At 42.5% G+C, this 18,650-nt stretch overlaps 1 protein-coding gene across 16 annotated transcripts in view; it reads left to right on the forward strand.

Moving 5' to 3' along the window:
• Nucleotides 1-18,650, forward strand: part of KALRN (kalirin RhoGEF kinase) — a 688,751-nt gene that overhangs the window by 649,547 nt on the left and 20,554 nt on the right. For 15 of the 16 annotated variants that reach the window (XM_031009044.3, XM_031009045.3, XM_031009050.3 and 12 more), the window contains 6 exons: nucleotides 6,713-6,740; nucleotides 7,240-7,411; nucleotides 9,037-9,158; nucleotides 10,496-10,627; nucleotides 12,775-12,939; nucleotides 14,943-15,021. In XM_031009044.3, coding sequence (XP_030864904.1) covers nucleotides 6,713-6,740; nucleotides 7,240-7,411; nucleotides 9,037-9,158; nucleotides 10,496-10,627; nucleotides 12,775-12,939; nucleotides 14,943-15,021 — 698 coding nt within the window. Of the gene's footprint in view, nucleotides 1-6,712; nucleotides 6,741-7,239; nucleotides 7,412-9,036; nucleotides 9,159-10,495; nucleotides 10,628-12,774; nucleotides 12,940-14,942; nucleotides 15,022-18,650 lie in introns of those variants that run through there. The other variant, XM_063704120.1, reaches the window with a different exon arrangement.

Genomic DNA, 18,650 nt, shown 5'->3' on the forward strand with positions numbered 1-18,650 from the left:
TCAAGTGATCCTCCTGCCTCAGCCTCCCAAAGTACTGGGATTACAGGCGTGAGCAACCATACCCAGCCCACAACCACTATTTTGGATTCCAGCTCTCTCCTCCTTCCCATCTATCATTTTACTTTGACTCCAACCTGTTTCTAAGGAAGGAAAACATTATATTTCAAGAAAAATGTGCAGCTTATATAAAGCCCTCAGGATCCTGCACACACCAGCAATGACCACTAGACAAGGTGGTCAGGAAGCCTAATTTCTAGTCTACTAATTGGGTGACTTCAGTTAATTTCATTCAACAAATATTTGATTTTTCTGCTATGTGCAAGACTCATAGCCAAAAAAATATGACTGATGGTTCATAGCAAAAAAAATTTATGACTGATGGTGCATAAAACATGGGAAAGGGTTACTACCTTCAAAAGGTTCACAAGTCTGGTAGGGCAAATACAGTTCAGTAAGACATTATGGTACTTAGCAGTTCATGGTCAGAGACTTAGAGGTACCTACAGCCCCTAGAAGAGTGCAGAGGAGGAAGATCACTATTGGCTACATCTCAGACATTGACTGACTGATTAGATTCCTGAGCAAGTTCATGGCAGGACATTTTCTCAGCTCTCCTCCCCAAAATTAGGATCCCACCACTTTAGCTTTTCATTGATTTGACAAATATCAACAGAGCACATACGTGCCAGGTATCATGCTAAGCTTGGAGGCAATACTAGCGAACAATATGGCCCATTAGAATTCAAAAAAAGAGAAAATAAAAAATTTAAGAATATAAATAAAAAGTAATAATAAATAAAACAATATGGTCCTTGTCCTCATGGGCCCTGCAGTCCATAGGGAGCCACAGACAAATATATCGGTAATTAGTCTACTGTGTGAGAAGGGTGTTCTCCTCCAGTTCGTACTCTGATTTGCTTCAAAGAAGAAAGAGAAAAAATGAGGGAGGAATCTTCTATGACCGTAGTCCAGAGTCAAAGTTAGAAAAAAAACATTAGTGTGGACCTTGCCCAGGCTCTTGGTCCTTGCTGGAGGGTTTTAAATTAAAGGACTGAGTAGAGACAGGATAGATAGAGAGGTGGAGAGCAAAGATAAGGAGGTAGGCCTTTGATGTCAATGACAAAGTTTCACAATGCTGTTCCTAAGACCCTCCCACTTTGCTGAATGCTATGATGGAACGAGCACTGGAATAAAATTCAAGAGCTCTCGGAGCCAGTCCTCTGTCACTGTGATCTTAACACTTCACTTCCCTATCTCACCTAGGAAATGGGGATACATAACATTTGCTCTGCACTTCCTCCAGGGTTTTGGAGGAGCACATGAAGGAGTTTGTGAGTAGCTTATGTGAACCACATAATGCTACTGAAATCAGTGATGCTATTACCATTATCAGCCACACCTTGTGTCAAGGTGGGCTCTCCTCACCTGGGCCAGCCAAAAGGCAGAAGAATGAAGACCAAAGGCTTTCATGAGTCCCTTCCAGATGGAGAACCTGTAATTAAGTCTTATTCGAAATCTTTCTTTCCAGTGTCTCTGCTAAGGACTACACTCAAATTAGGAATATTTGCTTTTGTTTGGGCATGGTGGCTCACACCTGTAATCCCAGCACTTTGGGAGGCCCAGGCGGGCGGATTACTTGAAGTTCGCATAAGCTACTCACAAACTCCTTCATATGCTCCTCCAAAACCCTGGAGGAAGTGCAGAGCAAATGTTATGTATCCCCATTTCCTAGGTGAGATAGGGAAGTGAAGTGTTAAGATCACAGTGACAGAGGACTGGCTCCGAGAGCTCTTGAATTTTATTCCAGTGCTCGTTCCATCATAGCATTCAGCAAAGTGGGAGGGTCTTAGGAAAAGCATTGTGAAACTTTGTCATTGACATCAAAGGCCTACCTCCTTATCTTTGCTCTCCACCTCTCTATCTATCCTGTCTCTACTCAGTCCTTTAATTTAAAATCCTCCAGCAAGGACCAAGAGCCTGGGCAAGGTCCACACTAATGTTTTTTTCTAACTTTGACTCTGGACTACGGTCATAGAAGATTCCTCCCTCATTTTTTCTCTTTCTTCTAAAACTACAAAAAATTGGCCAGGTGTGGTGGCATGTGCCTGTAATCCCAGCTACTCAGGAGTCTGAGGCATGAGAATGACTTGAACCCAGGAGGCGGAGGTTGCAGTGAGCTGAGATCACACCACTGCACTCCAGTCTGGGTGACAGAGCGAGACTCTGTCTCAAAAAAAGAAAAAGGTTTTTTTTGTTTTGTTTTGTTTTTTTGTTTTTTTCTGAGGCAAGGTCGCCCAGGGCAAGGTCGCTCTGTCGCCCAGACTGGAGTGCAGTGGTGCAATCACGGCTCACTGCAGCCTCAACCTCCTGGTTTCAACTGATCATCCCACCTCAGTCTCTGAAGTAGCTAGGACTATGCCCAACTAATTTTAAAAATGTTTGTAGTGACACCTCGTGTTGCTCAGACTGGTCTCAAACTCCTGGTCTCAAGCAATCCTCCCACCTTGACCTCTCAAAGTGCTGGGATTACAGGCATGAGACACTGCACCTGACCAATATTTGCATTTTATTTTATTTATTTTATTTTGAGACAGGGTCTCACTCTGTCACCCAGGCTAGAGTGCAATGGCATGATCTTGGCTCACTGCAACCTCCGCCTGCCACGTTCAAGCGATTCTTGTGCCTCAGCCTCCCTAGTAGCTGGGATTACAGGCACCTGCCACACCTATGTGTGGCAGGAACACACCTGGCTAATTTTTGTATTTTTAGTCGAAACAGGGTTTCGCCATGTTGGCCAGGCTGGTCTTGAACTCTTGACCTCAAGTGATCCACCCACCTCAGCCTCCCAAAGTGCTAGGATTACAGGTGTGAGCCACCGCGCCCAGCCAATATTTGCTTTTTTAAAGTGTGTCTGTTTAGTAATAAATATACTTAGCACAGTTAGGGTTATGTGATGAAAAAGAGGAACAAGGCAAGAAGTTCTTTAAGCAGCACTTTGGGGCATTTTCTTATAAAAGTGTAGGTTTTATAAGTACCACAGTGTAGGTTTATGAAGCCCTACTTAAAATTGTATAGCATATAAGCCTGCTACTTGTCTCTTCCATTTTGTCAGCTTTCTTCTCTGTGAGACCCCTGGCATGGACTCCATGCCCTGCTTCCTTGTGGATTCCCATCATGATGGGAAGCACAGGCCACTGAACAAAGTTAGTGGTATTATCAAATCATTTCCACCCTAGAGTCCTTCTGATGGCGTGGGGGCAGCATGGGGGACAGTGTAACGTTCCATGTTTGTTGAAAGCTGGTCATTAACATCTGTCAGGCGCTGCATCAAATGCAGATGTTGTTGAATTCCGTCTTTCCCACTAGACTGTTGGCCCACTGAGGGTAGAGAGTACGCCTGCCTTACTCCCTGCCCGGTCACTACCACCTCACCAAGGGTCAGTTCAGTACCTCTTCATCAAATAAATTGAGTTCTTACATCCAACAACCCTTCCAGGTGGGCATTTTTATCCCCAGTGTATAGCTAAAACTGAGGCAGGAGTTGCTTAAGGATGTTGTCCAAGGTGAGGGAGAGTGTCTGGCCCTGAGTCTGGATACTACATGCTCTGTCTGCTCCCCAAGCTTACACTCTTCTGCGCAGCATGCTGCTAAGAACGTCCTCTCTCAGAAGCTATGGATTACGTTGTGGTAAAATCATTTGCTAAAAACTTTGCATCCATCTGTGTTTCCCAACAGGCTCTAGTCAAGTATTATTAGTCATATACCCAGAACTAAGTATTTTGGGTATATGACTAATAGCATTGGTCCTCTTGGTCCTATTCTGAGATTCTATTTACAAACCAGTTCTAAGTTCTTGGAAGGTCTGAAATGAAGTCAAAGGTCAAATATGTATTCACCAACATTTATTAAATACCCTTTATGTGACAGACCCTGGGCTAGGGCCCTGAGGTACAAAGGTGAGTGACAAATACTTCCTGTCTTTGAAGAGCTTATAGTCTAATAGGTTTGACCGTGCTATATTTTTCCTTCAAAAATAATTATTAAGAAAGTGAGTCTGGGCGTGGTGGTTCATGCCTGTAATCTCAGCACTTTGGGAGGCCGAGGCAGGCAGATCACCTGAGGTCAGGAGTTCAAGACCAGCCTGACCAACGTGGCGAAACCCCGTCTCTACTAAAAGTACAGAATTAGCTGGGCATGGTGGCGCATGCCTGTAATCCCAGCTACTCGGGAGGCTGAGGCAGGGGAATCACTTGAACCCGGGAGGCAGAAGTTGCGGTGAGCTGAGATCATACCATTGTACTCCAGCCCGGGCAAGAAGAGTGAAACTCCGTCTCAAAATAAATAAATAAATAAATAAGATAAAGAAAGCGAAACATGCTGACTGCAGAATATTTGGGAAGCCCACATAAGAAAAGAAAGGAAACAACAGTCACCCCAAATTAAGATGCTTTATAAATCCCAAGGGTAGAGCCTGTGTCTTAGTATTTCTCTACCCACAAAACTGTACTTAGAGAGGATGACAAGTTCAGTTAATGTTTTTTGAATGGGGACAAAGCCACCCTTAAACCTACCACCCTGAGATAACCACTGTTAACATTTAGAAAATATTCTTAGCCTTCTTTTCTTTGACTGTCAAATGACTGACTGGGATGCCATTCTCCCTGCCTTATCCAAACCAGGGAGAGAAATGTTTGGCCTCTTTAGCGCCCCCCTGCAGGTGATGCAGTGCTGCTCATGGTTGATTTAATAGTTTGAGTGGAGCAACCCTTTACATCCTTCCCCATGCCATGCCTCGAAACCTTTTCACACAGAGGACTCTTTTAGGTGTGGGAAATGCAGTAGGTTCTACCAGATGTTCTCATCCACTCCCCCATCCCACCCCAGAAAAGCCTCTGGGGCAGGAAGTTGGTTTATCCAAGATCAGTTCCCTGGAATAGAGGGGGACTTTCATCAGGTTCATTAAACAAGGCTGCATGTTGATTTGCTTCAGAGAGTTAAAAAAAATCCCAATGCCCAGGCCCCACCTCACACCAATTAAAACAGAATCTCTAGGCATGAGGCCCAGGCATTAGCCTCTCGTGTTTTTAAGGCTGCCCAGGTCAGGCGTTGAGAACCACTGATTTAAAGATAGGCTAAGCAGAGGTGTAAGTGGTCTTTTGAGACTAGCAGAGGGCATTGCAATGGCCAGAGTTGGGGCACTCAGCCCAGAACTTGGCTTCACAAGGGTTTTCTGCAGCCCACTTTTTACAAAACCTGGGTGGTATAAGCAGGCACTTGATTTGCAAAGGGGAACGCAAAGAAGGAAATAATGTCTTTCTTCCAAAGGGTTTATATGGATTCCTCTATAAGGGAAGAACACACAGAAACCATGCACGTTCACAAAGATATGCATACATACAGGGAAATAAGTGCAGAGGCCCCAGTTGGGCTATTTTGTCAGGCTTGTGAGTTTTCTGGCTTCATGATAAAGGAAAGAAGAATTTTGCCAAATAAACTATTAAAGATAAGCCACTGTAATAACAGTCTGCTTAGCAGAAGGAAGATGATTAAAATGAGATCATCTTTATTTAAATAGGTATTGAGTACCTGTTATTTGCCGGGCATTGTGCTAAGCACTTGATGTACAAGATTTTATTTAATCTTTGTGATAACACTTTACACTAGGTATTATTTATCCCCATATTATAGTGGAACATCAGTTATTACGTAATTAACATACAATCACATTAAACAAAACAGATGACCTCAGCCTGTCTCCAAAGTCCGTGCTTTTTTTAAACAATGCCAGGCTGTACAATCTGGACATGCATGATTAGTGGTAATACAAAAGATGGGGGGGAAAGTGACCATCTTCTCAAGAAGATGTAGCTTTCCAGAATGGCTAGTTGGCTAAAACGTTTTCCCTACTGTGAAATCTCCAAGGTGTCCTGAGGCAGGCAGCATGGTATATACCAAGAGCCCTATCAGTTCCTCCCTTGAACCAGCCTTGTGACCAGAGTTAGTCGGCTTAGTCACTTAGTATTCATTTTCTCACCTATGAAGTGGAAAGGGTTGGAATGGTTGGGTCAGTGGCTTCAAGTTGCCCCATGCAGGCCTGGGCTATAGGAGATCATGCTTGAGAAAGAAGAGACAGACGACTTCTCTTATTCCCCTTCATCCAGAGAAGCTCTGTGTTTAGCTGCTTGAAGAGTCGTTTCCCCTGCCTGGGGATGAGCAAAGGGTAAAGGGAGGACTTTTGGAAGGAATCCACTGTATTAGTGAATTTCAATGACCCTTCCAGTTTGATAGGTCTCAGGTCCTCTATTTTTGAGTTTATGATGCTAGGAAGAATCAGTGCCACCACATTGCTTGTGTGCATAATGGCCAAGAGAGTGGGTTTTCTGCCTGTGAAAGGAAGAAAAGCAACTGAGAAGAGGGAGGACAGAAAGACCTCTGCTAGCAGAGCTCCAAGTTACAATAAACCTGCCTGGGGCCGCACGCTGCCAGGCAGGAATGTGAACAACTGGATTAGACAGAGTAAACCAAGTGCCAATTGTTGCTAAAGAGAGGTTTTACTAATGTGACAGTAATACAGTCACAACACAGTGGGAAGTTGGGCTCCAGGCCTCATCTCCCTAAATTGTACTTTCTTTTTACTCAATACGGTGAAGTCGCTTGTTCTCTTTTAGTACTTTAGGATTCAAGCAATTTTCTGTTTCTTTTTGTTTTTCAGATCTTAAATCCAAATTTCATCCAAGAAGGTGAGTTAAAAAGCATTAGAATTGGAAACATGGGGATTGGTTAAATAAATTATAGTTAATCCAGCACTAAAGCACGGGCTGTAAGCAATGGTGATATAGTTCTGTATCAATGGACAAGGAAAGAGGTTTATGATAAATTATTAGATGAAAAAGACTAAAGCTTGCAATATGTATAATGGGATCCAAGTTTTCTAAGAAGTCTGTTTATATAAAGCCCAAAAGGGTATATACCAGAATGCTTACAGTAATTATCTCTGGATTATGACATTATGGAGCTTTTCTTTCTTTCTGTTTATATTTCCTATTTTTTCTATAATAAACAGTTATCACTTTTAAACACTTTTTAAAGAGACCCAGATGACTCACCAGTGTTATACTGAAGGTTATTTGAATCATTACATGACATGGGTGGGAAATGAGAGTGGCGTATTAAAACAAAATGGCCGTTTTATTCTAAATTTGCTCTGAATGATGTTAATGTATGTTGATTTGATCACAGTGGCCCCAGAATTCCTTGTGCCCTTGGCGGATGTGACCTGCTTGCTTGGGGACACAGTGATACTGCAGTGCAAAGTCTGTGGGCGGCCAAAGCCCACCATCACTTGGAAGGGTCCAGACCAGAACATCCTTGACACTGATAACAGCTCAGCCACATACACCGTCTCCTCTTGGTAAGCTGATTGCCCTAACATCAGCAACAGCAGCCCCTTGACACAGCACTGAGAGGCTGAATCTGGGGTGCAACTTCTGCTCTGGTGACTGGGCTCTGCAAGAGAATAGCTGCCCTGGAGCCTGTTCTTGGGCAAACACTTGGACTTGATTAGAGAGAGACTGAGGAGACTCAAGTGTTAGTCAGAGCCTCTGCCACTCACGCTGCAGCCTGATGGACACCTACAGAAGCACCAGCACACATTTCCCACGGTGCTCAGCACCACATAGACATACCTGGGATCAACAGAATGGTTTGTAAAGACTGTGCTCCGGACCCACATTAAACAAATAGGGAAAAACATAAACCTTTATATCTCAAGTCAAGCATGCACCATACTTATGAAGAGTTTTTACAGTCACTGCCTTACATTCACCCTGGTAGATGATCTTTCCCTACAGATCCCCAAGTGAATCTCTAAGTCAGAAGATTTAGACTTCTGATTTAAGTGGCGAAGGCTCCAGACCTGTAGTAAAAATGTAATCCTCACATCTGGACATCCTGACATTTTTTGTGCCTTTCAGGATGCTGTGAAACAGTGAGATGTTTAATTCCTCACCTAAGAACAGTGTTATTAGAAAAAGAAACGACTCATTCCAAAATGTGCAATAGAAAATCAAGCCGCAAGGATGCTTCTACACACAGAGTCCATTTAACAAAACTTAGCTGACTGCCTCCCAATCATTGTGTCAGCATTTATTGTTACTAACTATGAATTGGACTGTGTACCGTTGCTTACAGTGGACAAGTGGTAGCAAGCCCTAGATGCTTGAGAAACATTGGTGGAAGAAGCACCTAGAATCAAGAAACTTTCATTCATTGACTTAATTTGTGTGTATGTGAAAAAGAAGAAGACTATCATTCCTTGGTATTCCCAGCAGAGACCATAAAGAGGCCAGGTCATAAAATATCAGTGGGTCCAAGAAGCCTAGTGTGAGAGGCAGTGGTTGGTGAGGATCATGAAAAGTGCCAGGGGATATCATAACCCTAGGGAAGGGGCAGAGCTGACTGTGACTTCTGTATTTCAGAGCAGTTCTCCCCTGGGGATATTCCTGGACCTTATATTGGGATGAATGGGGAAGTTATCATTTAGGTGATGGAATTTACCCTTTCTTAGAAATTCACTTAATTATTTTGAGGATCCCACATCTAGAATTTGAAATACTTAAAATATTTTTATTCTTGAGTCTTTCCTTTTTTTTTTCCATCATTCAATATCGATCTGTGAAACTGAAAATATTCTAGGACAAAGTTGCTAGTGGTAATAATACTAATAATACTATGAGCCAGAACTTGCATACAACTTTATATATTTCAAACAATGCTCTAATTCTTATGTCATTTTATTCTTTATTTTATCCCTCATGTACAACAAACTTGAGAGATGGGCATGGCCAGAAAATTTTTTTCCATATAAGGAACTGGGGATGTAGAGAGACAGGGTGGTAGGTAGCTCACAGACCAGGGACTGACCTTGGGCCTGAGGACTCTCAGCTCAGCACACCATGGGCCAACCCTATGGGATTTTACCCAGCAGTCAAGTGTCTCATTACTGGAGTCTGAAGAGCATCCTTTTGGTGTCCCTAGTGATTCTGGAGAAATCACCCTGAAGATCTGTAATCTGATGCCCCAAGACAGTGGGATTTATACCTGCATAGCAACAAATGACCACGGGACCACATCAACATCTGCAACAGTCAAAGTGCAAGGTACAGCCTCTTTGTTAGTCAAACCTTTTGAAATATATATATATTTTTAGACAGGTTCTTGCTCTGCTGCCCAGGCATGATCTCTGTTCATGGCAGCCTTGACCTCCCAGGCTCAAGCAATCCAACCACCTCAGCCTCCCGATTAGCTGGACATGCACTACCATGCCTCGCTAATTTTTTTTGCATTTTTTGTAGAGATGGGATTTTGCTGTGTTTTCTACAATACTTTTTAAAACATTTATTTTTTAAATTTCAGTAAAACACACAATAAAATTTACCATCTTAACCATTTTTTTAAAAATTCAAATAGAGACAGGGTCTCGCTATATTGCCCAGGCTGGTCTCAAACTCCAAGGCTAACGCAATCCTCCCGTCTTGGCCTCCCAAAGTGCTGGGATTACAGGCATGAGCCACTGTGCCCATCCCATCTTAACCATCTTAAATGTACAGCTTAAAAATAAATAAATAAGTGTACAGTTCAGTGGCATTAAGTACATCCACATTTTTGGGTTACCATCACCACCATCCATCCACAGAACTTTTTCATCTTCCCATCTTTCTGAAACTGCATCTGTACCTGTTAAACAATGACTCCCCATTCCCTCCTCCCCAATGCTTCTTGGCCACCACTGCTCTACTTTCTGTCTCTATCAATTTGTGTTACTCAAACTTTATTTTTTCTTGAGACAGGGTCTTGCTCTGTTGCTCAGGCTGGAGTGCAGTAGCATGACACCACTCACTGCAGCCTCAACCTCCCAGGCTCAAGCTATCCTCCCACCTCAGCCTTCCAACTAGCTAGGACTATAGGCATGTGCCACCATGCCCAGCTCATTTTTTAAACTTTTTGTAGTGATGGAGTCTCGAACTCCTGGGCTCAAGTGATCCTCCTGCCTTGGCATCCCAAAGTGCTAGGATTATAGGCGTCAGCCAGCACACCTGGCCCTACGTTTTAAGTGAACATTATAAGGGCTCCCTGTGACCTGGGGGAGAAAATGTCCATTGTAAAAATTCAAAAATAAAGTTCTGGCAAATGAGACGAGAACGAATCTTTGCTAAGAGCTGTCTGTGGCCTACCATAAACCTACCATCAACATGTTAGTTCCCTGGCCAAGCTTTATCTTCAGGGTGCAGTATTTAGCCCGAGGAAGAACTTCAGACAGCATGGTGTGTCTCCCACATCTGCCTTGGGCCTGGAGAAAGGTATGCCACTTGGTGGAGAAGGTCACAGGAAAAAATTGCGACATGGGTTAGGTAATGTTTCCTAGATGACTTATACCTTGGTGTAAAATGCCAAGTTCTGCAGAAATAGCACCTGATCCTGATTTCTGTCTCCATAGGTGTTCCAGCAGCCCCTAACCGCCCCATTGCCCAGGAGAGAAGCTGCACCTCCGTGATTCTCCGCTGGCTGCCCCCCTCCAGCACAGGAAACTGCACTATTTCTGGTTATACTGTGGAGTACAGAGAGGAAGGTGCACTATCTCCTGCTCTTCTTTTTCTTTTCTCTTCTTTTAAAACATTTATTTTTAAAATTGCAGTAAAACACACATAATAAAATTTACCATGCTAACCATTTTTTCAAAAATTTGAATAGAGACGGGCTATTGCTATGTTGCCCAGGCTGGTCTCAAACGCCAGGGCTAACGTGATCCTCCCACCTTGGCCTCCCAAAGTGCTGGGATTACAGGCATGAGCCACTTTTATTTTCCTTTATTTTTATTGTTTATTTTTTTTGAGACAGGGTTTGGCTCCATCAACCCAGGCTGGAGTGCAGTGGTGCAATGTGGGCTCACTGCAGCCTCCACCTCCTGGGCTCAAGCCAACCTCCCACCTCAGCCTCCTGAGTAGCTGGGACTAAAGCACACACCACCACACCCGGCTAATTTTTGTATTTTTAGTAGAGACAGGGTCTCACTATGCTGCCCAGGCTGCTGGCTGCTGTGAAACTCCTGAGCGCAAACAGTCCACTTGCCTCAGCCTCCGGAAGTGCTGGGATTACAGGCGTAAGCCACCGCGCCCGGCCTCCTGCTCTTGTTTTTCTGTCTTCTCTTCGCCTCTAGGAGGTCCTTCAGAATTGTGAACGTATTAGCCTCCTCATCTTTCAGAAGTTGTTCCTTGTTGTGTCTTCCAACTCAGCACAGAGGCCTCAGTGCCAGATTACAGCTGCCTTCTGATCCCAGATGTCGAGCAGCTGTTTTGGCTAAGATGATCCAAACCTCCCTGACATATTTATGACCCAGGGCAGGTTTCAAGGTGTCTTCATGCATATATCCCTACTTAACATGCTCGATCACCCAGACAGGGATGATCAAGCCCATTTTACAGAGGGGGAGGCTGAGGCCTAAAGAAAGTTAAGAAACACAAGATTATAGTTAGTGAGAGGCAGAGCTAGCACTAGAACCCAGATGTCTACTTGGATAATTTGTGATCTTTCTCCCAGAGAAATAACTAGTGTAGTACGGGTGGAGTTCTACACCCCCTATCCCCAGATAAAATTAAGAGAATATATATTTTTTAATTGTGCCATTTAAAATTGTGCAATTTAAACTGTTAAAATTTGTTACATTTACATGCTAAAAGTGAATATATTTCTTCAGCAGTTAGAAACAACTGAGACTTCCATCTAGTTAGCAAGAAGAATTAGTTAAAATAAGAAGCTGCCAGATAGCTCTAATTGTTAATAACACAACTACAGTTATTCACAGTAATAACACAATTACTCTGAATAACATTAGGAATTACACAATTGAACTGAAAGCAAGTGCTTGCTACCCTATCCCCCGAACCAAAACCATTTGTTTTATTCTACTTTCCATTGTGCTTATTATTTTAACTCTTCTTTCTCCTTCTTTCTTATTAAACAGGCCCTATGCAGTTATAAACCCATTTATTTCTGCATCCTTCTTAAGCTGTTCACTCTTGTGTCTCCCAGGTTAGCACAAAAGTATTAATAGTGAGCTGGGAGACACATTTTACAAAGTTCATGTTTATCTTAGCATTATCCAGTTCATAGTTCAGCTCATTAACTAAGTTCTCTTGGGCAAATTGTTCAATATTTCTGAGGCTCAGTTTCTACATCTGTAAAGTAAGATTAGCGGTCTCTACCTCACTGGGTTTCTGTGGATTTAAGACAGAATTAACTTTCTGTCTTAAATCTCATTTAACTATGAGAGAATTATGTTGAAAACACCTTCCACAGTGTTTTACATGTACGTAGTGTTCAATACATGTTACTTTCCATTTTGTTTCCATTTCCAAATGCATATTTTCTCTCGTGTTATTAACTAAAAATATACTCTTCTGGCCTTATTAAAAGTTTGCCATGTGTCCCCTGTAAATTCTGTATTATCTATGTCTTTTTACTCTGGCACTTGCACATTTGAAAGTGAACAGAATCTATAGGCCAGCTTCTTCCATGCCTCTCACCATTTATTCCGTCATTTAGGAAACTGAACCCAAACTACCATAGTTAGCCTACAGGCTTTCAGAGCCTGACACGGTAACCACAAGCATCCCTTGAACTGAATGTGTCTATTTTCCTGTCTTTGTTTGCTGAAGGTCTTTGAAACAATATCCCTTTGGCTTTTCTCTTTCCCTCTCCTGGGAAACTGTACACTAGGTTCTCAGATCTGGCAGCAGTCAGTGGCTTCGACCTTGGACACTTACCTCGTCATCGAAGACCTTAGTCCCGGGTGTCCTTATCAGTTCAGAGTCAGTGCCAGTAACCCCTGGGGAATCAGCCTTCCCAGCGAGCCCTCGGAGTTTGTGCGACTTCCAGAATATGGTGAGTCCCAGCCCAGCCCTGGCCCCCCAGGCAGTGGGATTGAGGCACCTGGCTGCCTGTCGCAGACTCCTGAGCACGTTGACATGTCAGGCCACCATGCAAGAGGCACCTTTTAGAGGACTAAGAAGAATGTTTCTGTAAAGTATAGCTCCAAGCATCTTGGACAAATGTTAGGTCTGCACCCATGCCTACCCCTGCACCTGCCAAGTTCCCTGGGGAATGAGTGTGTCCCCAGGAATGGAGAGTTACAGGCAGGAGTCATGAGTCCTGTGGATGTTCTCTACCCCTCTTCTGAGACAGTAATACAAAGCCTCCTCCCACCCGGGCACCCCTGCCAGCCATAAATGTACCTCCCTGCATGAGGAACTCACCCACTTCAAATGGGGGAAAGAAAAGCAACCTGGCTGAAGGACTTCATTACAACATGAGGATTTCATAGTTTCCTCACCCCCAATCATCCCAGAATTTCTTTTTTCAACATGGGTATAATTTTATGTAGATTTGTTGAAAAATTAACTAAGATACACATATAGCTAGCTAAATATGAGTATTTTACAAATAAGGTTCTTATTTTGCCCAAAACATCTTCGTCCCAGGGACATTTTGAAAGAGAAAACTTGGCTATCCTAAAGAAATCTCCAAATGGTGAGATTTTGGGCAGTGCAAGGGAGTGGTCTGTGTGTACTGGGGAGAGCAGTGGGTGGGTGGCAGCTGACTGTACTCGAAAGACCATGGACCTGTGTGCCTTAGGGTTAAGGGAATTCTGGAGTCTCCAGAGGGGTTTGGGAAACCCTCTAAATCACCTCTGCCCCCACCTGAATCCAGAAATGCTCTCCAGTTCCAGTCCCACAGTCAGCCCAGTTTTCTCCCAGTGATTTTGACTTTGTTCCCACGAGCCTGTGACTCTTGCAGAAACCTAGGCCCTGGGTCTCTGTTTCCTCAGAATTCAAGATGGATAAGCCACCTTCAGTCTCAGCCAGGCTGTGCTCTGGGAAACCTGAGGGAACTGGCTCCAGGGTCAGCTGAGCCAAGCTGCTCATGTGACCCCTCTCCTCCCAGGCTGCTCACTTGCTCCAGCCCCGGATGATGCTGTGTGTTTTGCTATTTGTGAACCTTGGTCCCCAACAGATGACACAAATGCGTATTGCTGTGCTTGCTCTGTGTGTGTGTGTGTGTGCATGCGTGCGTGAATCATTGCCAAGGAATTGACACATCACACAAGGTAATACTGCCAAAGAATCTACTCAGGCATATATTGTGGGTTAAGCTAAATCCTTCAGTATACCAGATAAGCTCATTAATGCCTGACAAGAGCGGGATAAGAAGATAATTTTTTCTTTTTCTTTCTTTCTTTCTTTTTTTTTTTTTTTGGAGACAGGGTCTTGCTCTGTCTCCCAGGCTGGAGTGCAGTGGCGCGATCATAGCTCACTGCAACCTCGACCTCCTGAGCTCAAGTGATCCTCCAACCTCAGCCTCCTGAGTAGCTGGGACTACAAGTGTACACCACCATACCTGGCTAATTTTTGATTTTTTTGTAGAGACAGGGTCTTGCTATGTGGCTCAGGTTAGAAAGAGAAATTTCTAAAATGTCTTTTCCTTTTCTCCTTTCTTGACCTTGTAACTTTTCCTTTCTCTCTCTGCATCCTCCTTACACCCCTGATTTTCACGAGCTTTTCTAGGTCTTCAAAGTGTTCTTTTATCCCTTTTAAATTTTTCTCCTAAATTTATCTTATAAAATATCCAGAAGTCATCTTTCTGATTGTACTGCATTTTCCCTTTGTTTAAGTAGATGGGAGAGAGAAGCTGACTCTGTCATGTCAGTTTCCCCTTGGATGATTTTTTAAAATAACATTCCAGAGAATCATGGCATTTTCCCACTGAGTCAGACTCCATATTTGGTCATGAGAATTGCTTTGGGGTTACTCTGGAGCTTTTCTGTTAATTTTTTCTTTATTCTTATATGACATCCTCGATATTGTAAATGGATTCTCTTTCTTCCGAAGATGCTGCTGCTGATGGTGCCACCATTTCTTGGAAGGAAAATTTTGACTCAGCTTACACTGAGCTGAATGAAATTGGAAGGTAATGACACAGTTTTATATTCCTTCATTCATGAACACCTAGCAACATCACATCAGAACAGTAACTTTTTGTTGTTGTCATTGTTTATTTCTTTTACAAATGCAATTCTCTCCATAGCAAGAAAAAAACTAAAATATTCATTTGTATTTTCTACTGTTCTTTTTCTAACTTCATAAGTTGGATGCTTCATTCATCAGTTGTCAACCTTTCTTCTTTTCTAATATGAGGAATTAAGGCCCAAAATTTTCTTCAAAGTACAATTTTAGCTATAGGTCCTGAGTTTTGATATGCAGTATTTTCCTTATAAGTTATATGTAGTTGTCTTCAACTGTGAATTTTTCTTTGACCTGGTTATAATGGAAACATGTTTTAATATATATGAGATTTTTAAAGGTATGAGTTTTTTAAAGTATCTTTTTATTACTGATTTCTAACTTAATTTGCATTGTGGTCAGAAAATCTATATGGTACTGATTCCTTGGTTTTTGTTTGGACTTGCTTTATGAGTAGTACGTGGTTACTTTTTGTAAAAATTTCCACATGTTCCTGGGAAGACTGTGTAATCACTAATTGTTGGATATACATCTCTATATTGCCCATGTACCAAGCACATTAATTATTTTATGAGTATTTCTAATCCCAATCCTCCCCCTGCCACACACATACACTCCATACCTTTCTCTTTCTCTCTCTTTCTCACTTGCAGTATTTTGGTTAGAGAACATTTAGTGTGTCCTCAAAAATAAAACAGATAAAAATATGACTTTTAACAGAAAAATTAAAAATCTATCACCTGGCCCACAAAATAGTCTATGGGAAAGAAACAAAAGGCGTTCATCCCTATGCATGCTTTGGTCTCCAGGTGGTCTCTGTGAGGGAATGTAGGTAGATCTTACAGGTTGCCCACCCGTAAGATCCTTCCCCCCTGGATGTATAAATAAAAGAATACCCACTAACGATGGGCCATTGACATCATCTCTAGCTCTGATTGGCATTTCTCAGTGAAGCATAACATTTTTTAACTGACATGGTTGTGACCGACGTTGTAGAGGAAACCAAAATGGTCCTTCTTCCTGTGTCTTAGGCAGGAGTCACAATATCATTCACTGCCTTCCGTTACAGCACCTTTCATCAAAAACAAACTCTACCTCTCCTTTCCTGTCTTCTTTGTGTAGCCAAACAGAAGAAAAAAAGCCAAGGAAATTTATGTAATGGTGATGATGATAATGATGATCTCAGTATCTATAGTATTCTAGATACTAAGCAGATACTATATACAAATGTTATTTTTGTTTGAGCTCTACTGCTTAATACACAAACATTATTTAATTTAATCCATACAACACTATGAGATACTGTTTGAGCAGATTTAAAAAAAAAGATAGAGATCGGTTATTGCTATGTTGCCCAGGCTGGTCTTGAACTCCTGGGCTCAAGCAATCCTCCTACCTCAGCCTCCCAAAGTGCTGAGATTACAGGCCTGAGCCATTGCACCAGGCTGAGTATATTGTCTTTTTGTCTTCTTTTTTCTCTTTTTGAGACAGGGTCTGTCTCTGTCACCAGGGCTGGAATGCAGTGGCACTATCATAGCTCACTGCACCCTCAACCTCCTAAGAAGCTATCCTCCCACGCTTGCGGGGAGGATGATCAGTCTTCCAAGTAGCTGGGACTACAGGTGCACACCACCATACCTGGCAAACTTTTAAAAGAATCTTTTGTTGTTGTTTTGTAGAGATGGAGTTCTCACTATGTTGCCCAGGCTAGTCTCAAATTCCTGGGCTCAAGCAATCCTCCTGCCTCAGTCTCCCAAAGTGTGGGATTACAGGTGTGAGCCACCCATCTCACCCAGCCTGAAGTATATTTTCAGTAAAGGAAACTCAGGGTCAGGGAGGTTAAGTAACTTTCTTAAAGCCCCACAACTAGGAGGTGTGGAGCCAGGATTCAAATTCTGGGCTACCCAACTCCAAGCCTGGTCTTGTTTTACTAGCATATATTGTTTCTCATCATATCGATTATTGTCCAAAATAAGCTCTAGTAACTGAAATCTAGTTTGCTTTATTATATTGAAATTTGTGAAGCTAAACATGACCCCCAATAATGGGCCAATTAAATCCCCAGCTAGTTCTAAATGAAATTGGTTTCATCACCTGGATGCCCCAGTTAATTCCTCCTGGAGACATGTGTTTGCTATTATTAGCCATGGGTTAAGTCATGTTTTAGCTAAAACAGATGGCTGATTTGATATTTCTCAAAGGGAAGATCAATTTTCTTATCTGTTCAAAAGTAATCAATGTTTTTGTTTTAAAGTCTCTAACAGCCTGAAGCTTTTCCTCTCTCCTAAGAATAGCCCTTATATTTTCAGAAGATCTTTTCAAAATGTTGTACATTAACAGAATGGAAATAATACATGGAAATTCTTTTTCTTTTTTCTTTTTTCTTTGAGACAGGGACTCACTATGTTGCCCAGGCTTGAGTGCAGTGGCATGATCACTGCTCACTGCAGTTTCGACCTTCCAGGCTCAAGTGATCCTCCCACCTCAGCCTCCCAAGTAGCTGGGACTACAGGCGTGAGCCATCACAGCCAGCTAATTTTTGCATTTTTTTGTAGATACGGCATTTCACCATGTTGCACAGGGTAATCTCAAACTCCTGAGCTCAAGCAATCCACCCACCTTGGCCTCCCAAAGTACTGGGATTACAGACGTGAGCCATCCCACCAGGCCCAAATAATACATGGAGATGTTAATGTGAGACACAGGAAAGATATCTGTGCCAGGGCTGTAGAAGTCAATCGACTTGCTTCATCACACCTAAATCTGGAATTCTGGGCCTTTGTGACTATTCTGTTAAAAGGAGTGCTCTGGTAATTAAATACTATAAAAAGCCACAGTGCAGGAAGATTCTCTCCTACAGCACATCCATAGAAGGAAAGGGCACTTGAGTATGGCGTGTTTAACCAGGAATGAACTATACAGGCAACAATGCAGTATAGAGAAGGCAGGGGATTGTCACTGGAAATGCTGACCCATTGCCTATACCCATTGCTATATAAAAAGGTAGCAGTACCAGGCCTCCAGGTCAGATGGAAGGTTGAACACAGGCATCTATTTTCACTTCTTCCTAAACTTCATTGAAACTATAATGCAGGGTTTATTTTATTTTATTTTATTTTTCTAAGTAGGCATATAAGAATGAGGACATTGGAAGAAGAGACAAAAATAAAGTATTATTTTCACAGAAATACAGATGTTTTTCACAGAAATTCATGTTTTTCTTCTACAGAAAAACAGATGAAAGAATGATAAATGACCTTCAAGACCTGAGTCAGTCAGTCATGGGGTCAAATGAGGGCCAGTATAATTTTTGCAGCAGAATTACCCAAAAGCTCAGGTATTAGGAGCATCACGTACCTCCGGAAGTAGGTAAAAGGAGGATGCTAAAATTGAAAGGATTGGCTGAAATTTTTTGAGAAGTTGAGTCTCAGAAGGGAGTGAAAACTGATGTCTGTGTTCAGCCTGCCATCCTTACCTGGAGGCCTGGTCCTGCTACATTTTAGATTCTATACAGGCAACCAGTCAGCATTCCCAAGGGATAAGCTGGCTCCAAATCTGCTCCCCAGCTTCAAGTAT

Source organism: Gorilla gorilla, chromosome 2, assembly GCF_029281585.2.
Source record: "Gorilla gorilla gorilla isolate KB3781 chromosome 2, NHGRI_mGorGor1-v2.1_pri, whole genome shotgun sequence".
Taxonomy (NCBI): domain Eukaryota; kingdom Metazoa; phylum Chordata; class Mammalia; order Primates; family Hominidae; genus Gorilla; species Gorilla gorilla.